Here is a 27,580-nt window from a genome sequence, read left to right as displayed (position 1 = left end):
ATATATGCCCAAAGTTCTGTAAGCTACTATCCTACATACCTACTGAGAAATTATTTCACAGAACATTTCATTTGTACCTCTCCTTGGGTAATTTATAATGTCAGCATTTTCTTATCGAGGCATCTACTATTACAGTATAGGGTATATGTAGTGTCTTATATCTAATAGTCTTGGTAAGAGTAATACTTTTTTGACAAAGTTACAGACTTCTTCACATGATTGTAGTTGCAGGGGGATGTACTCTAGACCATGTAATGAACACATTAAAAGTGATCTCTGGTAAAAGAATTAAACATTTTTATAAATGGAAGGAAAAGAACCATTTAGAGAATCCAAGGTGATGATAGCTTGTGAGTCCTGGTAAATGAAGAAATCCATAAAGATATTTATCACAAGAAGGTGAGCTTTTTGAGGGAAAGAATGCCATGTCAAATCAGGGATGAATGATAAAAACTGTTCTCATTCCCACCCCCCTCCTTTTTACAGCCTCCCTCCCCCAAACACACAGAATACTATTTTTATTTTATTTTATTCAACAAATGCTTACATAGTGGTTTGTGCCAGGAATTGTTCCAAGCACTTCGCAAATAGTTACTTACTTTATGAGCTAGGTACTATTATTATCTCTGTTTGTTTACTTTTTTAATATTTAATGAAACCAAGGCAGGGCTTTTCCAAGACTCTGTAAGTAGTAAATGGCACAGCTGGTATTTGAACCTGGTAATCTCACCTACAGTTAGTCCTCTGAACTTCTATGCTCTTTCTGCTGCTCACCTTAGAGTGGTGAGCAAAAGAGGCTGAGTTCTTAGGACTTCCCTGGTGACGCAGTGCTTAAGAATCCGCCTACCAATGCAGGGGACACAGGTTCAAGCCCTGGTCCAGGAAGATCCCACATGCTGCGGAGCAACTAAGCCCATGTGCCACAACTACTGAGCCTGCACTCTAGAGCCCATGAGCCACAACTACTGAAGCCCACGTGCCGCAACTACTGGAGCCCGCGCACCTAGAGCCCATGCTCCGCAACAAGAGAAGCCACCGCAGTGAGAAGCCTGCACACCACAACAAAGAGTAGCCCCCCGCTCACTGCAACTAGAGAAAGCCTGCGCACAGCAACGAAGACCCAACGTAGCCAAATATTAATTAATTAATTTTAAAAAAATCTCTTCTAAAAAAAAAAGAGGATGAGTACTCCCGAGTCCTATGATGCTGTCAACGGTTATCTCCTTATACCGTTAAAAAAATAAATTTATTAGCAGAGTTGTCTGTTTTACCATCACTTAGTGGAAAATAATGTGTAGTCATTTATTTGAAAATATGAAAACAAAATATATAGGTTTCTTGTTGCTATTGGCAATCTTAGGAAAAACTGTGATGAATGAAATTCTGTTTACTTAAAGATGCAACTTCATGCATCATTTAGAGAACTTCTCTACCAAGAACATGTTTGGCACTTAATAGCACTCAATAAATATTGAGCCTAATTAAACAGTGAACAAGGATGCACAATATATTTTCAGCATTTTCCAGTTCATCATATTCTTTTTAATTTCATGTGACATAGAATTTAAAATATGTATCATGAAAACCTTAGGAAATTTTGAATGTTTTATAGGAGATCATTTTAATCATGCAAAAGCTGACGGTACAGGGTAAACCATGATCCATAATAATCACATTTTACAAATTCAAGCCTAGAACAAAGGACAAAGGACAAAACTATATCCTTAAAAGCAGTGTTGTGATCTTTCTCTTGCCAATGAGATAGAAACCATTGTATTTATTTCCTGACATGAGGGGGAAAGGGATATTTCCAGTTCCCATACACAAATATCCCTGTTCTTATTTCTCTGGATGGCCTCTTGAGAGATCTAATAGTGGGAGTGTGATTCTGCCCTTAGTCACCAATGACTATTTCCTTAGCAAATTCATTAACCCCTCTTTTATCTCTCAGTTTTTGTCACTTATAAAATATCACTGAAGTATTAGACTTCCCCTAAATATAGCTGTTTTTCACTTATTTTTGTTTTCTATCAATATGACATTTTAAGACCAGCATGTTAAGTACATTATTTAGTTTTAAATTAGTTCATAAACCCAAGCCATAGGCGCTCTAACTTTATTATATCCTGGGGCAGATTTATCTGTTAATAGTAACCATTATTGAAGGTATGTTAAAGAATAGTACAGGCACATAATCATAATTCTTGAATATGTTAAAACCCAAATTTTTGTTTTTTATTGGGGTTACATCACTCCTATCACTGAAACAAATCTCTCATAGATGATTTTCAAGTTTTTCATTGGTTTTTAGCTTCAGCAATAATAAAGTTAGATGCCATATTCTATTGCGGAGAGAAAATACGTTATCCGTTGTGACGGATCGAAAAATTTGTTACTAAAGCAAATGGTAAATCAATCCTTGAATGCAGTATTTTTGTTGCTGAACTACATGGTGCTTTCTTTGTAGGGTTGCTGGTTTGGAATTGACTATGTGCCTTGTCTCATAATTCTGTACCTTTTGTACCATTGCTTTTGCCTTTTCTGGAAGACTGTCTAATTTATTTCTTATTATGTAGAACTTTATTCAGTAACTATAAAGAATTTTTTTATACTGTATGTGCAGAAATTTAGAAGGAAGTTTAACCTCTTGAAAGTTATTTTTCATATTTACTGATATTTTCTGAAACTGAATATTTATGGAGTTATTTTTCATGTCCATAGTGTTTTACACTTGACTTTAACAGATTGGCGGATCATTCATCTCACCTTTTAAAATAAGAAAAACTCTCATATCATTACATAGGAACTTTCAAAAATAACCCTTTTCAAAAAAATAGGGGAAACATGTATGTATTTCAAAATGTAATATTTGAAATGAAAATGTTATAACACTAGTATCATAAAGTGGAACAGAGATGCACTCTTGGAGCCTAGAATATAATTGAATAAAAGGGTCTAATTTTTATTACTATCACCATCCTAATGGTTCAGAAGTAATGACTAGAAGTACCACACATTAATTTTCCCCTTCCTTAATAATTTCAATTTTCCTTTGGGGAATGGATTTTTCTATTAAAAAATAATCAAAGAGGGAAGAGATATGGGAACATATGTATATGTATAACTGATTCACTTTGTTATGAAGCAGAAACTAACACACCATTGTAAAGCAATTATACTCCAATAAAGATGTTAAAAAAATAATCAGAACCATCTTTTAAAAAATCAAATATATTTGACACGTAACATTATATGAATTTAAGGTGTACAACATGTTACTTTGATACATTTATATATTGTAATATGATTACCGTTGTAATGCTATTTTCACATTACCTAATTGTAATATAATTTTGTTGTCTGTAGTTATTACATTGTGCATTAGATCTCTATGGCCTATTTACTATCCACTGCAAGTCTGTACCCTTAAACAACATCAGTTTTATCCCCCCAAACCCCTCCCCTGGTAAGCACCATTTTACTGTCTGACTTGTTTTGAGTTTGACATTTTAGATTTCATATATAAGTGATGTCATACCATATTTGTCTTTCTCTGTCTGACTTATCTCACTTAGCATAATGTGTTCAAGGTCCATGCATGTTGTCACAAATGGCAGGCTATCCTCCTATCTCATAGCTGAATAATATTTCATCGGTATATAAATCGTATCTTTTTTACCCACTCTTCTGTTGATGGGCATTTAAGGTTGTTTCCGTATCTTGGATATTGTGAATAATGCTGCAGTAAACATGGGAGTGCATATATCTCTTTAAAATACTGTTTTCATTTCCTTTGGGTATATACCCAGTAGTGGAATTGCTGGATTGTATGGTAGATCTATTTTTAATTTTTTGAGGAACATCCATATTATTTTCCATAGTATTGGATCAATTTATATTCCCATCAGTAGTGTATGAGGGTTCCCTTTTCACCACATCCTTACCAGCACCTGTTGTCCCTTGTCTTTTAGATGAAAACCATTCTGACGGGTGTGAGGTGATAATATCTTATTGCGGTTTTGATTTGCATTTTCCTGATGACTAGTGATGTTGAGCATCTTTTCATGTGTCTGTTGTCCATTTTGATGTCCTCTTTGCTTCATGATTTATCTCTTGGAGTTCTACTAGATTTTAGATTGCTTTAGTTAGTTGTAAGAGAGTAATGGAAATTGAGTGAAGTGGACTTTACCTGCCGTATGCACTAGTGTTTTCAATTATATAGTACATATATATGTTGTTGTATCAGTGGTATGCCAAAGATGACTGTACCATAACATCTTTGCTTTTTATAAGTAGACTTATGGAAACAGTAGCCCACACTTGCAAATATTCTTTAAAACTAAGGCAAAAATAAATGCCTAATGACATATTTTTACTGAAACTGAAGTGTTATCTGCATTATATGGGAAAGGTGGACTAATAGTACTTCAGTTGTGACAGCAGATTAGCTTAACAGGAAATCAACAAGCCAAGCGGTGCAGATAGTTATATATGTATTTTAAAGCCACTGAAGAAAATGAGTTTTTGAAGGCTTTATTAAAGTTCAGTTTAAGCTCTTCTTTTAAATGAGGAGGGCCAGTGTCACAGGCATGTCCTTGGCTCTGTGAACACATTGAGATATCCATTAATATCCAACCCTATCCCAGAAAGCTTTTAGTTGCTTCTTACTGTTTATTAATGATTTTTTTCATAGAAATAGAAGTGTTACTTTTGTTTCTGTAGTATATTATTACTCATACACTGAAATAAAACTAGAAAAAGATTTGCCTGGATTTTTCCACAAAGGTTTTACTTATTTTTCTTTGAAGTACGGTCCTATTCATATGGCAGCCTGAGTATTGAGAAGGGTGACTGATGTGTGATTTTGCCTGCTCTTTGTAATGCTTTCTCCTGACCAATGGCCATTTCAGGTAACCAAATGCAGTCTACTAAATCATCTTAGCTGGAAAAGCAAGGCAAAGCTCTAATGCCTAGCCAGAAGTTGTAAAAACGTTGTGTGGCCATCAAAATTGTCACTTGTCTGGCATGTGCCTTTTCTAAACACTCTGAGTACTTTGCTAACCATATGACTAACAGATCCTTCGGTCTTTATAATGCCTTTTTATCAGAAGAGAAGCATGCCTTGTGGTCCCATCATATAGAAATAAAATGGAATAAAAATTAGAATTTCAGTGGCATTTCTGAATAAGTGGGTGACTTTAGTGTTTGTCATTCTAGTTATAAACAATGGTTTCCTTTTCTAATATGAACTCTGAAAAGAATGCAGTAGGAAGGCCACAGCATCAGAATGTCAGTCTGGTTTATGGGGAGACATTAACAGAAACTGTGTTTATGGTTAGAAGAAGCTGTGTCTCTGATCATCTGCTGTTCAGAAGAGGGAGCACACGTACAGACTGGTGTACACCTCAGTTTGACTGCTATCAATATGTGTATCTGCTTGGAGGAGGAGACGACATGTATTACCAGGATTTTTTGTTTGTTTGCTCATTTGTTAATTTGTTTGATAAGAAAGTAGATGTGCAAGTAACTTTTAATTATATGCAGCTAGCTTTTTTGTGTGTGCCCTTTGATTTTCAGAAAATCATGCATCTATAGTTTTAAGGTTTCTTAATGGCTGTTACATTGACTTCTATACCTGTACCAAAGTCAGAATTCCATAATTACTTTTGTAAGGGGTAGGGAGAAAATGTACTATCCATATTCTTCCAAGTTCACAAAACATACTGTTTGATTCATAACTAGAAAAAAATATCCTAGCCTTTTAGAAACAAAACCAATATTCGTTGACACTGAACTTGAAAACTCACATAGAGACAGCCTTCGGTAGTCCATTTATACCTGTTTTCAAGCTATTTGTTTATTTAGCAGATATTTATTAAGCATTTATTATGTGGCAAACATTATATAAGTTCCAAGAAGGACAAGAACAGAGTGCTGTGTTAAGTTATAATAGGACCATAGTTTGACAGGGTGGTGACCAATCTTTAAATTTGATTGATGTTCTTATTTATGTTTGAATTATAATATGGAATTCCAGAACCAGAAGAGACCTTTAAAATTATCTACTCCAGCCCTTCATTCAGTGTTTGAATCTTTCTTATTATTCATTTGATCATTGCTGATATTCGACTATTTTTGACTTACAAAAATGGCATTTTCACGTAGTTCAACCTAGTAGAACCATTTAGTAAGTACAGTGCTGGATCATGACTGCATAAGATGGATTAGTCAAGACAACCCTATCCAACTCTCTGTATAGAGGAGAAATGTGAAACCAGATATTGACAACATAGTGACCATTTGCAAAAATAAAATGGCTCAAGTGCCCTCATCTAACCAAAATGAATATGCTGGGTGCTGAATTGAGCTTTCTAGTTATGTGATCCAATATATCATTTCAAAATGCCTTCAGACTCTATGAGGCTCTTCTAACCCATGAGGGATTTTCTGCATGGACATGGATTTCAGTTACTTTGTAACTTGAGCTCATGGCTGGAGTGTGAGCCATTTACTCATGCTTCTCCAGCTTCTTAGAGAACTCCTTCTTAGTGTCGTAGTTTAAGATTTTATCAGTCTCTTCAGTGTCTACCTCAAAAGCTGCATTTCTGTGATCAAGGCAGCACAACACATGGCTGTGGGTTCAGAGACATTAAAAATTATTCCAAGAAGCAACATCTAGGGATCAGGATTTCACCTATTATAAGTAGGTCCTAATTGGGTAAATGATGAAATGACTATTTTCCCTTCGTATATAATTCGATTGGCTTCAATTAGTTAACTTGAAATCGCACAAACCTGAGACGAATTCCTTTATATTCTTGTTTCACCGCATGTACATATACAGTGCTAGGCTGTGGCATCAGAAAATGGATATGCTATGGTCCCTGTCCTCAAGTTATTCTAAAGCACTCCTCAGTGTAAGTACTTACAAAGGTTTGGTAATTGAAATATATTTTTTCATCCATCCATCCATCTCTCCATCCAGGCATCACTGATTAAGTACCTATTAAGCCAGGCACTGTTCTAGGCTCTAGCAATAAGCTGAAAACAAGACAAAGCCCCTCCCTCATCTACCTCATGTTCTGGTGGGGAAAAGAGACATTAAACATCAGTACATAGTATAATGTTAGAGAATGATGAAGGCTATAAAGAAAAAAAAATAGTGGAGAGTAAAAAAAAAAATACAGAGGAGAATGTAATCAACTCTGGTAGGAAATAAGGTAAACCACACTAAGAATATAATTTTAAATCTGGGTTTTGAAGGGTAAATAAGAGTATGACAGGCAGACCAGGCAAGGAAGGAACTTCTATATAGAGAAGCAGCAACATCAAGGCTAGAAGGCATAAAACGGGATTATAAATAGGAATGCATACTTGTGAAAAGATTTAGTATAGAAATTAATAAAATATGGTGTATAATATCCTTTGAACAGTGTTGACTAATGGAATAACATCATATTTGGGTATATGAAAAATTGTTTCCTCAACAGTGCTTCTCAGATTTACTCAAGTTATCAGAACTCTAGGTAGTGAAAGTGCCTTTTGCAGAACACAATAAATTATTGTTATAATTCACCTTCAAATATCTGAAAATGTCATTATCGATCTGAATTTGGAACTATTCCAGGCATCTTTAAGGTTAATTAACAGTAACAGATTCTAACATTTTAAAATATATTTAAAAAGAAAAAAAATCACACTTGAGAAAATCGTATACATGATCTTTCTCTGTCATGTCACGGAAGATTGCTATTATTCTTTTTTATCATCAGAACACGAGTTCAGTAGCATAGTTTGAAAGCTGCTGCACTACAGTTATTCATCAGATGGGCTGCCAACCCGTGTGGGAAGAGTTAGGGCGTCACTGCCTCTTGTAGTAGGCAGCCCCTTCGGAAAGCGCCTTGCAATGGCTCTGACTTCCTTTTATTGAGCTGAAATCTCTTTCCCTGATAATTTAGACTCACTGCTTAGACTCTAACTTAGACTCTGACTCTTGGATAGAATGATGGAAATCATGACTTTTTTTGTTTGTTTGTTTTTTGCGGTACACGGGCCTGTCACTGCTGTGGCCTCTCCCGTTGCGGAGCACAGGCTCCGGCCGCGCAGGCTCAGCAGCCATGGCTCACGGGCCCAGCCGCTCCGCGGCATGTGGGATCTTCCCGGACTGGGGCACGAACCCGTGTCCCCTGCATCGGCAGGCGGACTCTCAACTACTGCACCACCAGGGAAGCCCCATGACTTATTTTTTATAAATATTTTGAGGAATAATAAGTAAAAATAATTTTGGTATACCTTGCACTATTTTAGGGTTAATTATAAATGAGACAAATAATGATAAAGCTTAAGGCTCACCTGAGTGAGAAGAGGGTAGGGGTTGTTTGTGTTTTGTTTCATATAGGGCAGGGTGGGAGTCTGTGGTCTGTAAGTCTTCATGGTCAGATCCTTAGTTTGTTCTTTTCTGTATAACTTTTTGTTTATGTCTTTTCCCCCTCTATGACTCTTACTTGAGTAGCAATAGGATTTATAGGAATAGTTCTTCTGAAGTAGAAATAGAAAACTCAAAGTAAAGGCAGAGGAAAATGCAATGTTAGAGTATTATGATCCTTGAAAGAAAATGAAAGCAGATAACGAAAACCAAATTATGATGGAATTAAAGGAGACTTTAAATGTGAATCATTGAGACTTGGAGAGAAAAAGTGGAGGGAAAAAAGGGTGCCAAAGATACATACATTCACACTCATCACACATATGTATGTATGTGTACATATACAAATATATCTGTGTGTAAATGTTTATCTAGATAGTATATGAGAGAGATATATATAATACATATATATAAATACATAAATAGAGATAGAGTATACTTATTTCCGTCAGCTGTTTGTTAAACGGTAGATAAAAGATTGAAACCTGGCTCTTCTCATGTCTGTCCTGTTCTACTGTCTGAAGTGGCAGGTAGAATCTGCTCAGTGATTCAAACAGTGAATTTTTTAATTGCTCAATGCTGACATGCTAACCTCAGCAAACGAGCAGCTGCAGAATGTGTTAGGTCACCATACCAATAATGAAGATTACATCATTGACCTGCCTTCCTTTTTTGGAATGTAGAAAAAAACAAACCCTAGAAATACGTCAGATTTGAAAACAAACCAAAATAATGACTGAGAATAGTGATATTATCTATAGTTTCATCACAACTAGTTGACTAATCAGTTAGGAGCCATTCTGTTTATAAAATTAATTTTTAATTATTCTTTATCTTTAAAGTGAAGTTCTAGCTTAAGACCTGAATGAAAGATTTCGAGAAATAAAAATTTTCTTTTCTGAATTTAAAATATTTCTATTGCGATAAGGTGACACACTGAGTGACTTTAAGATAATAATATTTGTGTTAACACACTTCTATATATACATCAGCTGTAAGATATTTCCCTGGGTTTTGTACTTAGAAAAGTTTATGTTTTAATTCAGCACAATAACACTCAAAATAAGACTCTCTGAAATTTGTTTTATTTTTCTATCCCTAAAATAGGACAGATTTTGAAGTAGATTGCTTAAAAAAAAAATGAATCACTTCTTAAAACACACAGATGTACTCATCCACCCTTGGGACAGAAGAAATGAATTACCTCGCTTGGTAAATCGCATTGCTTCTCCTGAACTAGATTGCCTCCTGCATCCAGTGCTGTGAAAGAGAGGCGCTCTGAGCAGGAAGGATAGCCATTGTTCAGTGCTCTCTAGCAAAAGAACTGGGCGGGGAGGGGGGGGGGGGGATGGAGTTTGACTGGCGTTGGCTCTGGCTTTTCTACATTCCAATCTGTCTGAGGCACAGAGCGAGAGCAAAAAAAAAAAAAAAAAGTGGAGAGAGAGAGAGAGCGCAAGTGAGCAAGCACGGTGACCATACAGTATAGAAAGTGTTTTGACTGGCATGCCGGAAGGATCATGTTAGCAACACCCAGAAACTTCACGGAATGCAGACCCCAGGTAAGAGTTCCTAGAGTCTGTCTGAGACAGAAATTAAAAGTTCGTACATATTTAAAGGGAATGTGTGCTTTTTCAAAATTACACAAATGGATTGACTGTTTACTTTTGTGCTTATTGGCTTTAAAAAATAGGTTGTTTTTCATTACTGTGAGTTCACAGGAATACTGTGTGGAGGCTGTCAACATCCAGTACAAAATCCAGCTCAAGAATAGCCTTCTGAGAAACTCAGATAAATTAAAGGTGTCATGATCATAGCAAAATACTAACACTGCAACATTTACTCGTTCTTTTAATAATTTGAAGTGGATTTCTTATTCTGTATCTTCCCCAGATTCTTTATGAAATATTAAGATACCTGGGAATGGATACAGCCCATTTCTCTCTGAGGGAGACAAAATATATTGACCATTAATAATATTGTAACAACTGTGCTTGAATCTCAGTAGCGTGTAGTAAATCTGTTTAATTCGGAAAGCTCAACAGGTTGGATCCATAGACAATGAGAACTTTGCTTATTTTTTGTTTCTTTGTGGGGTTTTTTGCCCAAGCAGGCTTTTAATATCCTCTGCCAATAGATGACAAGTTAGAAACTTTAATTAGCTCATTGAAAGTTAAATCTGAAAGAGACTTGAGAGACGTCTACTGCAGTCCACTCTCTCCATTTTCAATGAGAACATTGAGGTCTAAGGGAGTTGGTGCTTGCTCAAGATCACAGCATTACAACAGAATTGAAAAGAAAATCCAGGTCTCATGATCTGCAGTTTACTGGTTTTTTCATGGTACCAACTATCAATACATTTATGCTTTATACTTTATCCATACTGCATCTGCTGGCTCAGGTACCATGAATTATTGCCTAAAGACCAAATGCATCATAAACCTAGATTGAAATCTTATGGGAAGGAAATATTGGGGGATGGATGTCATCAATATTGATATATTCTTGTTCAAAACCAAAAATATATAACAAAATATTTATCAGAAAAATAGCTTTCAGTTAAGAAAAATAACTGTAGTTTGAATGTTGCTTTTATATAAACAATTACATAGCTGTGGCATGTTCTGAATATCTGTATATGAAATTAAAATTCAAATTGATTTTAATTTCTTTTAAAGACTTTGGGACTTAGCAACTGTATAATTTAAGTTAGTAAAGCTGTTTGGGGGTAACTTGTATCTACTGGAAGCAAAACATCATCCCATATTCACTGCCTTCTCTATATTTATATTTTTTAATGTAAGATAACATTTTAAAATTATCCAACTGTTTGAACCAGTTGCTTCCTTATCCAAGGTCCAGCTCTGTTTCCTCCATTTATAAGGGTCCTCTGTTACTTCACCTCATGAATTATGTGTTAGAGGGTAACTTAAGTGGAGGATCTTGAGAGTGACAACAGACAGTGAACATCTGTCTTCATACATTTTCATTTAGTCCCTAAAAAGGTTGCTGCCCTTTCCATTTTTCTGGAGACCGTTGTGGGGTTGAAAGAGACCACACTATTCTAGTGAGCTAAATAGTAAAGATAGCCACTGTCAAAAGGATCTGTCATGGCTCTTTACAATTCCTGGGAACAAGTTAGCTTGATTTGGCTATAAGCACAGTGAAGGGATGCAGTGTTTTTGTGTTAAAGCTTGACCTGCTATTCCAGTTTTTGACTAGGTCTGTGTAGATGCAGTTGTGATTTATAAGTTTGTGAGGGATGAACAGTAAGTTGTAAGGAACAGTTTCACTACTGCTCTCAGCTATTGTAAATCAAACTACAAAGTACATTCTCTACCCAGAAGGAAACAAGAGACTGTCTTACTGCCGAATCCATTATTAAAACACACTGTTTATAAAAGGACCGATGGCTGTGAGAATGAGGACATAATGCTCTATCCAACTTAACAGTGTTCATGTTCTGTTACACAGGGCTTAGCTTTTTTCTCTCATCTTTTATCCTGCTGGAGTATGTGAAAGGACTGCCACGATATATGTGTGTATATTATGTTATGTGTGTATATGGTGGGTGGATGGATGGATGGATGGATAAAGATGGACTTTTGGCCTTAGTGTATTTCCCCATGTTAGAAACAGTCAAGTCATTAATCTGTTGCTGGTATTTTACTGATCTAACTTGAAAGAAACTAATTTATTAACCAATCTGATAATTATAAAATTACTACCATGCATTGGAAAGAGAAAAATATTAGAAGGAAACACATACTCCTTTTTCTGTCCTGAATACAGATGTCAGATTATGCAGGTTTATACTTTCTCTGTTAGAGAAAAGCAGTGTGCTAATAAGGTGCCCATTTTATGACCAAAGACAGATTGTAAATGGGAAGGGAGTGGGTAGGGTGAAATGAATGACATCAGGAAAGAAACTCTCTTATGTATGTGAAACAATTTTCTTTTGACCATTGTTATTTTGAAGGCAGGCCCATTTTCACTGCTCTTGATTTTTTTTCCTTGATAAATTTTTTTCATGAAATATATATCCATATAGTTTATATATTAAATTAGCAAAGAAGGTAAAGAGCTCTGCATCATAGCCATTGACATTTTTCTGATAAAAGTTTGGCTATAGTTGATCAAAACTTTTGTCTCATTCAGAGGAGTTACTTCTTTCTCGCTGCAATTTCTTGCTACTTCTTGGGTATAATTCAGTGTTTTGTAATGCTCTGAGTTGTCAAGTTAATTCTTTACTCATAAAGGTTACCTGATTATCCGCTCAAAACTCTGGGAATCCTATTATGTAGACCACATGGTTGTGTTGCCCCTTCTGCTCCGGTCTTGACCTTCCTCAGCAGCCTGTAAAGAGGAAAAGTGTTATGCTGGTTTTGTTCTTTCTGTTCTTTCACGCTCTCTAGTGGTTGTTTGTGGTTGTTCTTGTTTTCAGTTCCCTATCAGTTTTAGTGAAGCAGGTGACTGGTGAAATCGGGTTCAGCAGATTCTTACGCTTGAGGTGCATGAACTTTCTAAAATATCTAATTCTTTAGGGCAGAAAGAGAAGAAAATTGATTATGTCCTGTTGTTTCCTAGTGAACAGTGAGTCAAGAAAATGAGTTATGACTCAGCAATATGAATCCTCTTATAGCTGTCTTTTCTTTCTCTTTATTTTTGTCTTCCTTTGTATGTATGTGTGTGTATGTGTGTGTGTGTGTGTGCGCGCACGCACGCGCTGATGGGGATTCAGTCTATCAGAGTTTCACATGTAATTATGGGTATGATATCTGCTTGTGTCTGGAAGCCTTAAGCGTTGCCACTGAGAATATTTTCTTTGTGCATACTTGACAAGTAGGAGAAACTTACTGAATCATCATTAAAATTCAGATGAAGGTCTTTATCTTCTCTGGTACCTTCCTCACTCCTACTCAGACTGTACCATTCTGCTGAATGAAGAGCTCTCTGAACTTAAACACATGGAGAGGGAACCAGTGAGTTCTTATCAATAACTAGACTCTATAAAACTCCACATTTCTGTCATTCTTAGGTTTACGGTATTTTATAAATAAGTGAATTGCTGAAACAGCAACTTGTAAAGTTAGTTCAGATTAATACAGTTCTCTTCTTTGAAGAATAAAAATAACCTGGTTCTGCTTGCCCTTCTTTGTCAGACTTTCAAAAGTAAGTAAGCAAGCCAGTTTAGCTGCCAGGATCAAGCCGGTGTCATTCAGGATCAGGTGTCACCTAGGATAGCCAGCCTGTTGGACAATTTGCTTACTCTGATTATTACATTTAATTCGACAGACTATAGAGTACCTTTGGAAAAACTTAGCAGCACTGTTGTGTAGTTAACTATTCATAGATATTACCTTTAGTTAACATGAAAACTAGAAAAACTGGATATTCTTTCACTTTTTAACACTCTGGTTTATAACTTTCTTGCTAAATTACATTTCAAATGGGTTGTGTGTAGCTGATTTGATTTCTGGTCTGTTGATTCAGATAGGAGAAATAAGATGTTTGGGTCCCTACTTCAATAATCCCTTTTTCTAGGAACACCTAGACTGTAAAGCATCAGTTAAATAAATGAAATAATTTATTTCATTTGTTTAAAAAAGGAATGATGTATCAAAGGTAGTGCAAGAAGAGCCACAAAAAAATCTAGCCTGTGTGAATACATTGAAAGAATTGGGTTTGCTCAGTCAAAGGACAGGACAAGATGTGATGTGTCTGTGAACAGGGAAGGATAATCATCTTTTGTGTACCAAGAGCTCATTATGAAGAGCTCATTTCTAAGATTTTGTTCAATATGGTTATATTTCTTGTTAGCATTTTCTCAAAGTATGGGAAACAAATCACTCAAAGAAAGGGTAATAGATTATTTACCTTTTGCATATGGTAAAGGAACTGTATCACAGTATTTGGTCTGATTTTTGTGAGTCTCCATTATACAGCTGAAATATAAGGATATTTTTAATGAATTAAGATCTTTATTTTATCTTCCATACAATTAGCTTACGTACATCTTGAAATTTTTCTTGAAGCATTTTTGCCTCCACTTAATACTCAGTGAAACATCATGGTAGTTTCCTGAAACAATAAATGTCACTCTGTTTTATGAGTACCATTTTTTACTTGTAAATATTTGCACAGTGACAATTGCTAAAATTATGAAATATATTTTTAGTAACTTTGGTTTTATTTATTTCCTTTCCTTATAAATACAGCACTCAGTAAATACTTGATTGATGATCAACTTTTAAAGGTAAATTTTCCGAAGAAGTAGCTTTTTTCATTTTTTTTTTCCAATTGGAACCAGTGTTGACCATCTTTATTAACAAAACCAAAAACATGGTGTAAGGAAGAAATCCAAGGAGTTATTGCTGTCATTACAAAGAATGAAAACCAGTCTCCCTTGGAAACATTTTTATTAACAAAACCAAAGTGTACTATTCAAAGGGAATTTATTGCAATATAAAAGGCAGAAGTCTTTTTAGAAAGTTTAGAAGTTACTTGTTTGTTTTATTTGTAAATGGAAGGGTATTTAAAACCAGAAGCTAGGCTTTCCTCTGGTCCTTTTTTAAAAAGAAAATCCAACCAATTATTTACCAGTTTTTCTCAGAAACATATCTTCTGAGAAACTGCAAAATGTATTTGACAATCAAATTTTAATTAACAAGAAATAGTGAGCTTCGAGGACGTGACTCTTTTATTGCTATAAAATACTGTGATTTATGACAGCTTCCCAGTAGGTTTCTTCCAGTGTCAGAAATTATAAGCCCATTTTTATTTTGCTTAGTTCTTGAATTAAATATTTAAAGGTAGACTTTTTGTTTCTCTTTTCCCCTGTCATAACTGTGTTACAGGAGAATAGAAACTGTTTTTTTTTTTAAGGCTTTCCAGGTTTAGTCCAGATGTTGCTTATGTTACATTTTTCTCTGACAATCTGAAAAGAAATATTTTTAAATTTTAATATCCAATCATAATATATAACAAACTTCTACACACCTATGAGAAAAAGGCAAGACTTCAATGCCCATTTTACAAAAGAGCCTATCCAAGTGGGTCTTCAGTATATGAAAAGGTGCTCAGTTTCATTATTCATCAGGGAAATGCAAATTTAAACCAGAATGGAATTGCATAACCATCAGAATGTCTAAAATGAGAAAAACAGAAAATACCCAATGTTGACAGAGATCTAGAACAAAAGGAATTCTCACACACTACTGATGAAAGTATAGATTTGTACAACTACTTTGAAGAACTATTTGACAGTATCTACTAAAGCTGAACAATGCTCTGTGACCCAGCAATTCCACTCCTATATATGTACCCAACAGAAATGCATACATAGGTTCACCAAAGCACCTGTACCAAAAATGTTCGTAATAGCTAAAAATTAGAAACCACCCAAATGCTCATTAGTAGTAGAATGGATAAATTGTGGTTTGCTTACACAATGGAATTCTATACAGCATTGAAAAGAACTACTGCTTCCTGCAACAGAATGGATAAATCTCACAAGTGTATATTGAGCATGAAAAGTTAGTCTCAAAAGAATATATACATTGTTTGATTCCACTTTTGTATAGTTCAAATTCATCTGAGGTGATAGAAGTCAGGATAGTGATTATTATGGGGTAATGACTGGAAAGGATGTATAAAGGAGGCTTCTGGTTGCTGGTAATGCTGTTTTGTTTTGTTCTGTCCTGTTTTGTTTAATCTAGGTACTATTTACTGGGATGAGTTCCATTTGAAAAACTTTATTGACCTGTGCACTCATTATTTATACACTTTTCTGAATGCATGTTATCCTTTAGTAAAGAGTCTGAGAAAAGATATTTTTATAATCTTTCCATTTTGCTAAAACAAAACCACAAAATAGAAACAAAAAACAGTAAGCAAGGGCTTCCCTGGTGGCGCAGTGGTTGAGAGTCCGGCTACCGATGCAGGGGACATGGGTTCGTGTCCCGGTCCGGGAAGATCCCACAGGCCACGGAGTGGCTGGGCCCATGAGCCATGGCCGCTGAGCCTGCACGTCCGGAGGCCCGCGTACCGCAAAAACAAACAAACAAAAAAAAAAAACAGTAAGCAAACTTCCAGGATGATGGTAAGATATTCTTTGAAAGTCCATTTTGTTTACATAGAGGGTGAGGAATGACCCCATGTTTATTCTTCAATTGTAAGGTGCCTAGGGAATTCCCTGGTGGCCCAGCAGTAAGGACTCAGCACTTTCACTGCTGAGGGCACGGGTTCAATCCCTGGTCGGGGAACTAAGATGCGGCAAGCTGGGTGGTGCAGCCAAAAATAAAGAAATAAATTTGCCTGGTCTATGTGTGCAGTCAGGGACTTTACATTTGGAGTCATTTAAAGGGTTAGATGGGGAGAGCCTCAGATAGACTGGGCTTATAAGTGCATCTTTAAAACAAAATTGCAGGATGTGAATAATAGAACTACCAGGCTTTCCATAAACTTTCAAAGTACCATTCATAAGCATTCAAAGACATATAAAACACTAATTTTCATATGACTTAAATATTTTATAGTAGTAACAATTTATATATATATTTCTGTAGTGTATATAAAGATATAAATATACTCATACCAAACACATTAATTTTTACATATAGTTATTAATTAGTTCTAGATACAAATTTAATACGAGTTTTCTGTACCTTTGGCTTTAATATCATTTTGCTTTAAAAACATTTCTATGCTTTTAAAGGATATGTGATTACTTGTTTTATTGGAAGAAAAATAATACTTTTTTTAACATTTTTATTGGAGTATAATTGCTTTACAATGGTGTGTTAGTTTCTGCTTTATAACAAAGTGAATTAGTTATACATATACATATATCCCCATATCTCTTCCCTCTTGCGTCTCTCTCCCTCCCACCTTCCCTATCCCACCCTTCTAGCTGGTAACAAAGCACCGAGCTGATCTCCCTGTGCTATGCAGCTGCTTCCCACTAGCTAGCTATTTTACATTTGGTAGAGTATATATGTCCATATATACACTACCACTCTCTCACTTTGTCCCAGCTTATGCTTCCCCCTCCCCGTGTCCTCAAGTCCATTCTCTAGTAGGTCTGCATCTCTATTTCCGTCTTGCCTCTAGGTTCTTCATGACTTTTTTTTTTTTTTTTAGATTCCATATATATGTGTTAGCATATGGTATTTGTTTTTCTGACTTACTTCACTCTGTATGACAGGCTCTAGGTCCATCCACCTCACTACAAATAACTCAATTTTGTTTTTTTTATGGTTGAGTAATATTCCATTGTATATATGTGCCACATCTTCTTTATCCATTCATCTGTCGATGGACACTTAGGTTGCTTCCATACCTGGCTATTGTAAACAGAGCTGCAGTGAACATTGTGGTACATGACTCTTTTTGAATTATGGTTTTCTCAGGGTATATGCCCAGTATGGGATTGCTGGGTCATATGGTAGTTCTGTTTTTAGTTTTTTAAGGAACCTCCATACTCTTCTCCATAGTGGCTGTATCAATTTACGTTCCCACCAACAGTGTATGAGGGTTCCCTTTTCTCCACACCCTCTCCAGCATTTACTGTTTGTAGATTTCTTGATGATGGCCATTCTGACTGGTGTGAGATGATATCTCATTGTAGTTTTGATTTGCATTTCTCTAATGATTAATGATGTTGAGCATTGTTTCATGTGTTTTTTGGCAATCTGTATATCTTCTTTGGAGAAATGTCTAAAAGAGCTTTTTCATCACTGAAATGTGGAAGTATCCAACACAATAAATGGAAGATACTTAATAAATGTTAATTTCCTTCTTTTTCTTTGCAAAAATACAAACATGATATATTCTTGAGCATGCCTTTCTTCTCTTCTCACATAAATCTCCCCCCTCCATCTTATCCTTCCAGTTCTGAATCATTAAAATGCATGTGTTTTGCTCTTTATGGATTCATTTACAGCAATCTTCTCCACTAGATCCTTCATATTTCACGCTTTACTCAAGCTCAGTGTTTTCATGTTAGCATACTAAATTAGCTTTCTATTGCTGTTATAACAACCATACACTCAATGACTTAAAACAACACCCATTTATTATTTCACAGTTTCTATACAACCAAAGTACAGGCAGAGCGTAGCTGGTTGCCTGCTCAGCGTATCACAAGGTCAAAACCAAAGTATTAGCAGGCTGCATTCTCATCTGGAGCTCAGAGTCCTCTTGTAGTTGTAGGAGTGAGAATCCTGTTTTCTTGCTGGCTATTGGCAGGGAGTCATTCTCAGCTCCTAGAGACCACCTTTGCGTCTCATTCCTGTGACACTCCCAGAACATGGCAACTTACTTCTTCAAAGCCAGTGAGAGAACCTTACTCTATTCTACTATGATGGAGTCCAGTATAATATGCAACATAATCACAAGAATGACTATACCATCATCTTTGCCATATAATACAACCGAATCAAGGGAGTGACTATCCCATGATATTAACAGATCCAGGGCCCCACCTACACCCAAGGGTAGAGGATTATACAAAGATGTGAGTACCATATATACCCACATCATAAACACCAAAGCCTTTGTGCACGATTCTTAATTGTGCTTTTTCCCCCCCTTTCATATCGAATGTAGACTATTCATTGAAATTAATGATTCTCTAGTTCTGGCAGTTTAACAATCTCATCTTTATTTCTGTTAAATTAATATTAGTTTTATGAGGCCTGTGCTTCTTTTCTGTGATAGCAGCATTTTCATTTTCAATCTGCCACCCATTTTTAATAAAATAAAGGAAAACACAATATAATCATGCAAATATTGCCAAACAGATTCTGATGCCAAATAAACTGTTGATGAACATGTGACCCCACCTCATATTTATCATCAACTGGTGAATGACAGTCCTGAATTTTTAAAAATTTCTGAATTAAAAAGTTACAGACCTATCCATTCTTAAATTATTTTGCTGTTGAAGAATGATCTGAACTCTAGGGAACTCCCTAGGCCTCTGAAGATGTTGTATATCCTGCCCATCATGACAGTTTCCTGCCCATTTTCAATCCTGCCTTCTAATTATAGATCTTTCCAAATGCATATCTTTTAATGCCTCATAATTCTTGGTAACCTGTGCCGCTCTTATTCCTTGAACTTTTATTTATTTATTTTTATTTTGCTTTGTTTATTAGATTACGTTTTTAAACATAACATGAGATATTAAGTTATTTTCCGTTTTAATTTGTAGTCCTTATTAGAGTACTGTGTTCTCTTCTGTGTGCCATATCTAAAAAATTTGGGATGTGTTTTCAGTGATGGAAAGGCTAGAAAATAAGATCTTGAAGAAAACTTAGACATTAAGGTTGTTCAGTGTGAGGAACACAGTAATACAAAATATATATGAAAACATTGTCACAAACTATTTTCCCTATCCATTAACAGGAGAAAAAAGAGAATGTGGCAGTATGTAGAATCTGAGTGAAATAAAAGTATGTAGGTTTGGGGTTTTAAAACTATGACTCTTAGGATCTTCTTCTTTGTGAGACATCATAAGTTAAATCTTACTTTTCCTGAGGTCAAATAAATCCTACTTGAAAACCAAAAAAGTTAATTGAATAAAGTTTCAAGTTCCATGCTCCCTTGATTATATATAATTTTCTAATCCATTATAATAATTGAAGTATTATGTGGGTCTATTTTAAATAAAATCTTAATTAAAAAAATAACATTAATAGCTGACATTCCTAACAGTTCAAACCAGGACCGGGTATAAAAGCTCTTCCTTCTCCCACACTCCAGGAATTCTATTATTTTCTGCACATATAACTAAAATTAACAATTAGTATTTATCCTACCAGACTCTCTATATGTGTGTGTGTGCGTATATGTATGTGTGTAAATAGCACATGAACATAGACAATTTTTCTGTGTTTTCAGCAGGATCAAATGATACATGTTGTAGTTCAACCTGTGTTTTTCACTTAAGAACATATTATAGGCTCTTTGTTTTGGTAATGGTGGGCTACGTTTTCTGAATAACCCTCCTCCTGAAAACAAATAAGTGAGATAAATGTATTTTTTTAAAAAACTGTCTTCTTAAAAGCATCAAAGAGATACTTCTAAATAATCCACAAATCAATGAAGAAATCATAAGAGAAGTTAGAACCAAATGATACTGAAAATATTATATATCAAAACTTGTATGATTTAGCTAGAGTAGAACTTGAAGTTAGAAAAATAGTACCATAGTAAAGAGCATAGAAGGAAAGAAAAAAGGATTAGAATAGGAATTAATTAAACAAATCAAACATACAGTGGAGAAAATCAACAAAGCTAAGAGTTAGTTATTTGAAAAGACATAAAATTGACAAACCTTTGGCAAGACTGATCAAGAAAAATATAATTATTATCCGGAATGGAAAAGGGTATGTTGCTATCAATCCTGCATACAGTAAAAAATACTTACAGAATATTATAAACAATTTTATGGAAACAAATTTTTAAATTAGATGAACTAGTGAAACTTTTAGGAAAATACAACTTGCTGAAAACTGACACAAGAAGAAGATCCTAATATTGTTAAAGAAATTCAATCTGAAATTAAAAGCTTTACCTCAAATAAAAATCCAAGCCCAGAAGACTTTGCTTAAGTATTCTAGCAAACATTTAAGAAAGATATAATTTCATACAATGGAACACTACTCAGCAATAAGAAAGAATGAAATTTTGCCATTTGTGACAACATGGATGGACTTGTAGGGCCTTACGTTAAGTGAGGTAAGTCAGGCAGAGAAAGACAAATACTGTATGATGGCACTTATATGTGGAATCTAAAAAATACAACAAACTAGTGAATATAACAAAAAAGAAGCAGACTCGCAGATATAGAGAACAAACTAGTAGTTACCAGTGGGGAGAGGGAAGAGGGGAGGGGCAATATAGGATTGGGGGGAAAGGATTATTATGGGATTACAGTAAGTCCCCTACATACGAACCTTCATGTTGCGAACTTCTCAAAGATGCGAACGTGCATTCCATCAATGTCAGACGTGCGTGAAATTGCGGCTTGCCCTCCATCTCCTATTGCTGACAGCCCTTCAGCTCTACCATCTCCCACCTCCTCTCCCGCCTCCAGTCAGTAACTCTTCTTGCCTGTTCACTCGATGCCAGCCCCTATATGCCAGCTGTTGTACTGTACTACTGTGTACTTTTCAAGGTACTGTACTGTAAGATTAAAAATGTTTATTTTTTGTGTTTGTTTATTTTTATGTATTACTTGTGTGAAAAGTATTATAACCTATTGTGATACAGTACTGTATACTCGCTTGTGTTAGTTGGGTACCTAGGCTAACTTTGTTGGACTTACAAACAAATTGGACTTAAGAACACTCTCTCAGAATGGAACTTGTTTGTATGCGGGGGACTTACTATATGAAATTGTGTGTGCGAAACTTTTGAAAATTGTAAAGCACTATAGAATTTAAAGAATGTTTCACTCAATTAAAAAAATTGAAAAAAGATGTAATTTCAGATTACACAAATTCTTTCTGAAAAAGAAAAGAGACTGTACACATTAGCTAATTTTATAACACTGGCATCACTTCTATACCACCTGACAACAACATTACATGAAAGGACAATTATAGGGCAATCTTATTCATTATCACAGATGCCAAAATCCTAAACAAATATTAGTAAATAGAATAACACATTATAACAAAATTGGGTTTATTATACCAATGCAAAGTTCATTTAATATTTAATAATTAGTATAATTCACTATCAGTGGACTAAAGGAGAAAAACTTAAAATCATCTCAATTGTGCAAAAAGCATGTTTGATAAAATTTAACAACCATTAATAATAACTCTTAGCAAAACAGGAATAGAAAAGAACTTCCTTACTCTGATAAAGGGTATCTACAAAAACCTCTCAACAAACATACTTAATGGTTAAAAGCCCCCCTTTCAGATGAGAATCAAGGCTAGGATGTCCACTGTTACTTCTGCTATTTCACATTATACTGGAGGTCCTAGTTAGTACAGCAAGGCAAGCAAATATTATAAGGGTTGGAAGGATACAAAATTTTAATAATTTGCTGATGATGTAATTGTCTGTTCAGGAAATTTAAAAAAAAAGAACCTTTACAGATAATGAGTTTAGCAAGGTTGATAGATACAACATTTGGAAACAAAAATCAATTGCATTTCTGTATCAACAACAAACTAAAAGTGAATTTTTTAAAAAGATAACTATTTACAATAACATAAAAAGTAATTACCTAGGAAATAAATCTAGTAAAAGATGTACAAAACATCTAGAAAACTATAAACTGTGTCATTTTTTTATTGCACTTTGCAGATAACTGAGTGTTTTACAGATTGAAGGTTTGTGGCAACCCTGAATCAAGCAAGTCTATGGTGCCATTTTTTTTTTTTTTTTTTTTTTGCGGTACGCGGGCCTCTCACTGCTGTGGCCTCTCCCGCCACGGAGCACAGGCTCCAGACGCGCAGGCCCAGCGGCCATGGCTCACGGGCCCAGCCGCTTCGCGGCACGTGGGATCCTCCCGGACCGGGTCACGAACCCGCGTCCCCTGCATTGGCAGGCGGACTACCAACCACTGCGCCACCAGGGAAGCCCTATGGTGCCATTCTTCCAACAGCATTTGCTCACTTCATGTCTCTGTGTCACATTTTGGTAATTCTCACAACATTTCAAACCCTCCACCAGCAAAAAGATTACAACTTGCTAAAGGCTCAGATAATGGTTAGCATTTTTTTAGCAGTAAAATATTTTTTATTGAAGTATAGTTGATTCACTTTGCTGTACAGCAGAAATATAAAACTTTATTAAAAGAAATTAAAGAATAATTGAAAAGGGGCTATACCATATTTCTAGAATTAGAATATTGATTTGTAGGATGTTAATTTTCTGTCACATTTCTCTATACATTCAATACAATCCCAGTAAAAATCTCATGAGTGTTTTATAGAAGAATTTTACAAATGGGTTGTAAAATTTATATGGATTATAAAATTATACAAAGGCCCAAGTATAACCAAAATCTCTAGAAGAAATATAAATTGGTAGGACTTGCTCTATCAGCTATCAAGACTTTTTATAAAGCTATAGTAATTGAGACAAAGTGATATTGGTTTTAAAAATAGACCAGTGGAACAAAGAGTCTTAAAACACAACTGTACATATATGTACATTTTATTTATGATAAAATTGACACTTCAGAGTGGTGGTGAAATTATGGTCTTTTCAATAAATGGTACTGGCTCAACTAGTTATTCGAATGAAACAAAAAAGGAAGTGATTCCTTCTTCACATGTTAGTTACACAAAAATCAATTTCATATGGATTGTAGACCTAAATGTAAATGACTAATAACATAAAATATATCATATTTTTTAATTGAAGTATAATTGATTTACAATATTGTGTTAGCTTCTGGTGGACAGCAAAGTGATTCAGTTTCGTGTGTGTGTGTGTGTGTTGATTCAGTTTCGTGTGTGTGTATGTGCATATTCTTTTTCACATTCTTTTCCATTATGGTTTATCACAGGATATTGAATATGGTTCTCTGTGCTATACAGTAGGACATTGTTGTTTATCTATTTTATATAGTAGTTTATATCTGCTAATCCCAAACTCCTAATTTATCCCTCACCCCCCCTTTCCCCTTTGGTAACCATAAATTTGGTTTCTGTGTCAGTGAGTCTGTTTCCGTTTTGTAAATAAGTTCATTTGTATCACTTTTTTAGATTCCTCATGTAAGTGATATTATATGATATTTGTCTTTGTCTGGCTTACTTCACTAAGTATGATAATGTCTAGGTCTATCCATGTTGCTGCAAAGGGCATTATTTCATTCTTTTTTATGGCTGAGTAATATTCCATTGTGTATATATTCCACATCTTCTTTATCCGTTCATCTGTCAATGAACACTTAGCTTGCTTCCATGTCTTGGCTGTTGTAAATAGTGCTGCTGTGAACATTGGGGGTGCTTGTATCTTTTCGAATTAGAGTTTTCTCCAGATATATGCCCAGGAGTGGAAATGCTGGATCATATGGTAACTCTACTTTTAGTTTTGTTTTTTGTTTTTTGGGGTTTTTTTGCGGTACGCGGGCCTCTCACTGCTGTGGCCTCTCCCGCCGCGGAGCACAGGCTCCGGACACGCAGGCCCAGCAGCCATGGCTCACGGGCCCAGCCGCTTTGCGGCACGTGGGATCCTCCCGAACCAGGGCACAAACCCGCGTCCCCTGCATCGGCAGGCGGACTCTCAACCACTGCCCCACCAGGGAAGCCCTACTTTTAGTTTTTTAAGGAACCTACATTCTGTTCTCCATAGTGGCTTTACCAATTACATTCCCACCAACAAAGTAAGGAAGGTTCCCTTTTCTCCACACTCTCTCCAGGGTTTATTATTTGTAGACTTTTTGATGATGGTCATTCTGGCTGGTGTGAGATGATACCTGATTGTAGTTTTGACTTGCATTTCTCTAATAATTAGTGATGTTGAGCAGCTTTTCATGTGCCTCTTGGCTATCTGTATGTCTTTTTTGGAGAAATATCTATTAAGGTCTTCTGCCCATTTTTGATTGAGTTGTTGGGTTTTTTTGTTATTGAGTAGTATGAGCTGATTGTATACTTTGGAAATTAAACCGTTGTCGATCATGTCGTTTGCAAATATTTTCTCCCAGTCCATAGGTTGTCTTTTCATTTTGTTTATGGTTTCCTTTGCTGTGCAAAAGCTTATAAGTTTGATTAGGTTCCATTTGTTTATTTTTGCTTTTATTTCTTTTGCCTTGGGAGACTGACCTAAGAAAACATTGGTACGATTTATGTCAGAGAATGTTTTGCCTATGTTCTCTTCTAGGAGTTTTACAGCATCATATCTTATATTTAAGTCTTTAAGCCATTTTGTGTTTATTTTTGTGTATGGTGTGAGGGAGTGTTTTAACCTCATTGATTTACATGTGGCTGTCAAGCTTTCCCAACACCACTTACTGAAGAGACTTTCTTTTCTCCATTGTATATTCTTGCTTATATCGTAACGTCTTTATGGCTTTAGGATAGAGAAATAATTTTTAAATCAGACAGAAAAAGCACTAACTGTAAAGAAGGAAAAAGTGATCAGTTTTACTATGTTAAGGACTTCTCTTTATCAAAATACACTGCTCAGAGAGCAAAAAGGCAAGCTACATAAACCAACAAAGAAAATAATACGAGAATATATCAAGCACTCCTACAAATTAATAAGAGAAAGCTCAATAGAAAAGTGGACAAAAGACTTGAATAGGCACTTCACAGAAGAAGATAACCAGATGGTCATACACATTTGAAGAGGTGCTTAGCCTGATTAATAATCAAGGAGGGGCTTCCGTGGTGGCGCAGTGGTTGAGAGTCCGCCTGCCGATTCAGGGACACGGGTTCGTGCCCCGATCCGGGAGGATCCCACATGCCGCGGAGTGGCTGGGCCCGTGAGCCATGGCCGCTGAGCCTGCGCGTCCGGAGCCTGTGCTCCGCAATGGGAGGGGCCACAACAGTGAGAGGCCCGCGTACCGCAAAAAAAAAAAAAAAAAATCAAGGAAACCCAAATTAAAACTACAGGATATCACCGTACAACCTCTAGGTTGGCTGAAATTTAAAATCTGATGAAACCAAAGTTGTCAAGAGTATAAGAGCTATGGGAGTTCTTACATTGCTAGTAGGAGTGAAAATTCATGCGGTTTCTTAATGATTTTTTTTTTTTTTTTTTTGCGGTACGCGGGCCTCTCACTGTTGTGGCCTCTCCCGTTGCGGAGCACAGGCTCCGGACGCGCAGGCTCAGCGGCCATGGCTCACGGGCCTAACCGCTCCGCGGCATGTGGGATCTTCCCGGACCGAGGCACAAACCCATGTCCCCTGCATCGGCAGGCGGACTCTCAACCGCTGCGCCACCAGAGAAGCCCATGCAGTTTCTTTAGAAAACAATTTGGCATTCTCTAGTAAAACTGAAAATAATGCTAACCCAGTAGAAATACGTATTTATGTACATGATGATACATGTACAAAAATAAAAAACATCCATAATAGCCCTCAAATGGATACAACATGGAAAAAAAATCAATAAATTGGGATTTTTAAAAAGTTTTATAGTCATGCAGTAGAATACAGCAATGAAAATGAAAAAGCTATAGTGACACACAACAATATTAATGAATCTTAAAAATATAATCTTGAGCAAAAGAAGCCAAATTCAAAAATACATACATTGTGTTATACCATTTATATAAAATTCAAGAAAGGGGAAAACAAAACTGTGTATTGAAGAATACACATTTGGGTACTAAAACTGTAAATAGACACAAAGAATGTTTAGCACAGAAGGCAGGACTGTGGTTATCCATTGGGTAGGGGGAATTGGGATCACATGGAGTATTTGGGGACTTATGGGTTGCTGGCACTGTTCTGATTTTTGCTTTGGTGGTATTAGATAATTCGTTAAACTCTACACTTAAATTGTATGCTATTTTAATATTTCAAATAAAAATAATATGTTGAAGACATCTTTTCATTTCATTATATTTACATCTGTAGATCCTTAAAGGCTGCATATTATTCCATTGTAGATTTATCTATTCCCCTACTTAGGAACACTTATTGTTTTTAGTTTTTGCCATTACCAACTTTTTATTAAACAACTTTGTACATATATCTTTGATCAATTGCTTGTGCTGTTATTTTTGTAGGATTGGTTCCTAGAAATAGAATCAAAGGTAGTTTACATTTCATACTTGATAGTTACTGTTAACTAGCCTTGCAAATTTGTTCAAGATGTCTTTTTCTTTCCTATTTGAGGCTTTTAATTTTTATGTTTTTCTTTTCTTTATTTATTTAAAAAAAATTTTTTTTTCTAAATGGCTTGATACAGGAGTTTATTTACCTTTTACATCCAAACAATGGTGTATTGTATCAATGTTGATCCCGGTTGTGGTATTTTACTATACTTTTGCAAGATGTATCATTGGGGAAAACTGAGTAAAGGATACAGTTTTCCTGGGAGATCTCTTTGTATTATTCCTTCCAACTGTATGCAAATCTATCATTGTCATAAAATTAAAACTTAATTTAAATGGAGATATGCACGTGGGTGGTCTTCACAGGCCAGGCCTAGGAGAGGAGCAAGTCACGACTGCTC

At 35.6% G+C, this 27,580-nt stretch overlaps 1 protein-coding gene across 11 annotated transcripts in view; it reads left to right on the top strand.

The window, feature by feature from the left end:
- Positions 1–27,580, top strand: part of RASAL2 (RAS protein activator like 2) — a 382,318-nt gene that overhangs the window by 224,605 nt on the left and 130,133 nt on the right. For 2 of the 11 annotated variants that reach the window (XM_033428156.2, XM_012533028.3), the window contains exon 1: positions 9,866–9,984. The exons of the other annotated variants lie outside the window; for them this stretch is intronic. In XM_033428156.2, the coding sequence (XP_033284047.1) occupies positions 9,972–9,984 (13 nt within the window). In that variant the 5' untranslated portion in view covers positions 9,866–9,971. Of the gene's footprint in view, positions 1–9,865; positions 9,985–27,580 lie in introns of those variants that run through there. 11 annotated transcript variants of the gene reach the window in all.

This window comes from Orcinus orca, chromosome 1 (assembly GCF_937001465.1).
Source record: "Orcinus orca chromosome 1, mOrcOrc1.1, whole genome shotgun sequence".
NCBI lineage: Eukaryota > Metazoa > Chordata > Mammalia > Artiodactyla > Delphinidae > Orcinus > Orcinus orca.
The sequence above is the reverse complement of the archived record's forward strand: the minus strand, read 5'-3'. Positions and strand labels throughout refer to the sequence as shown.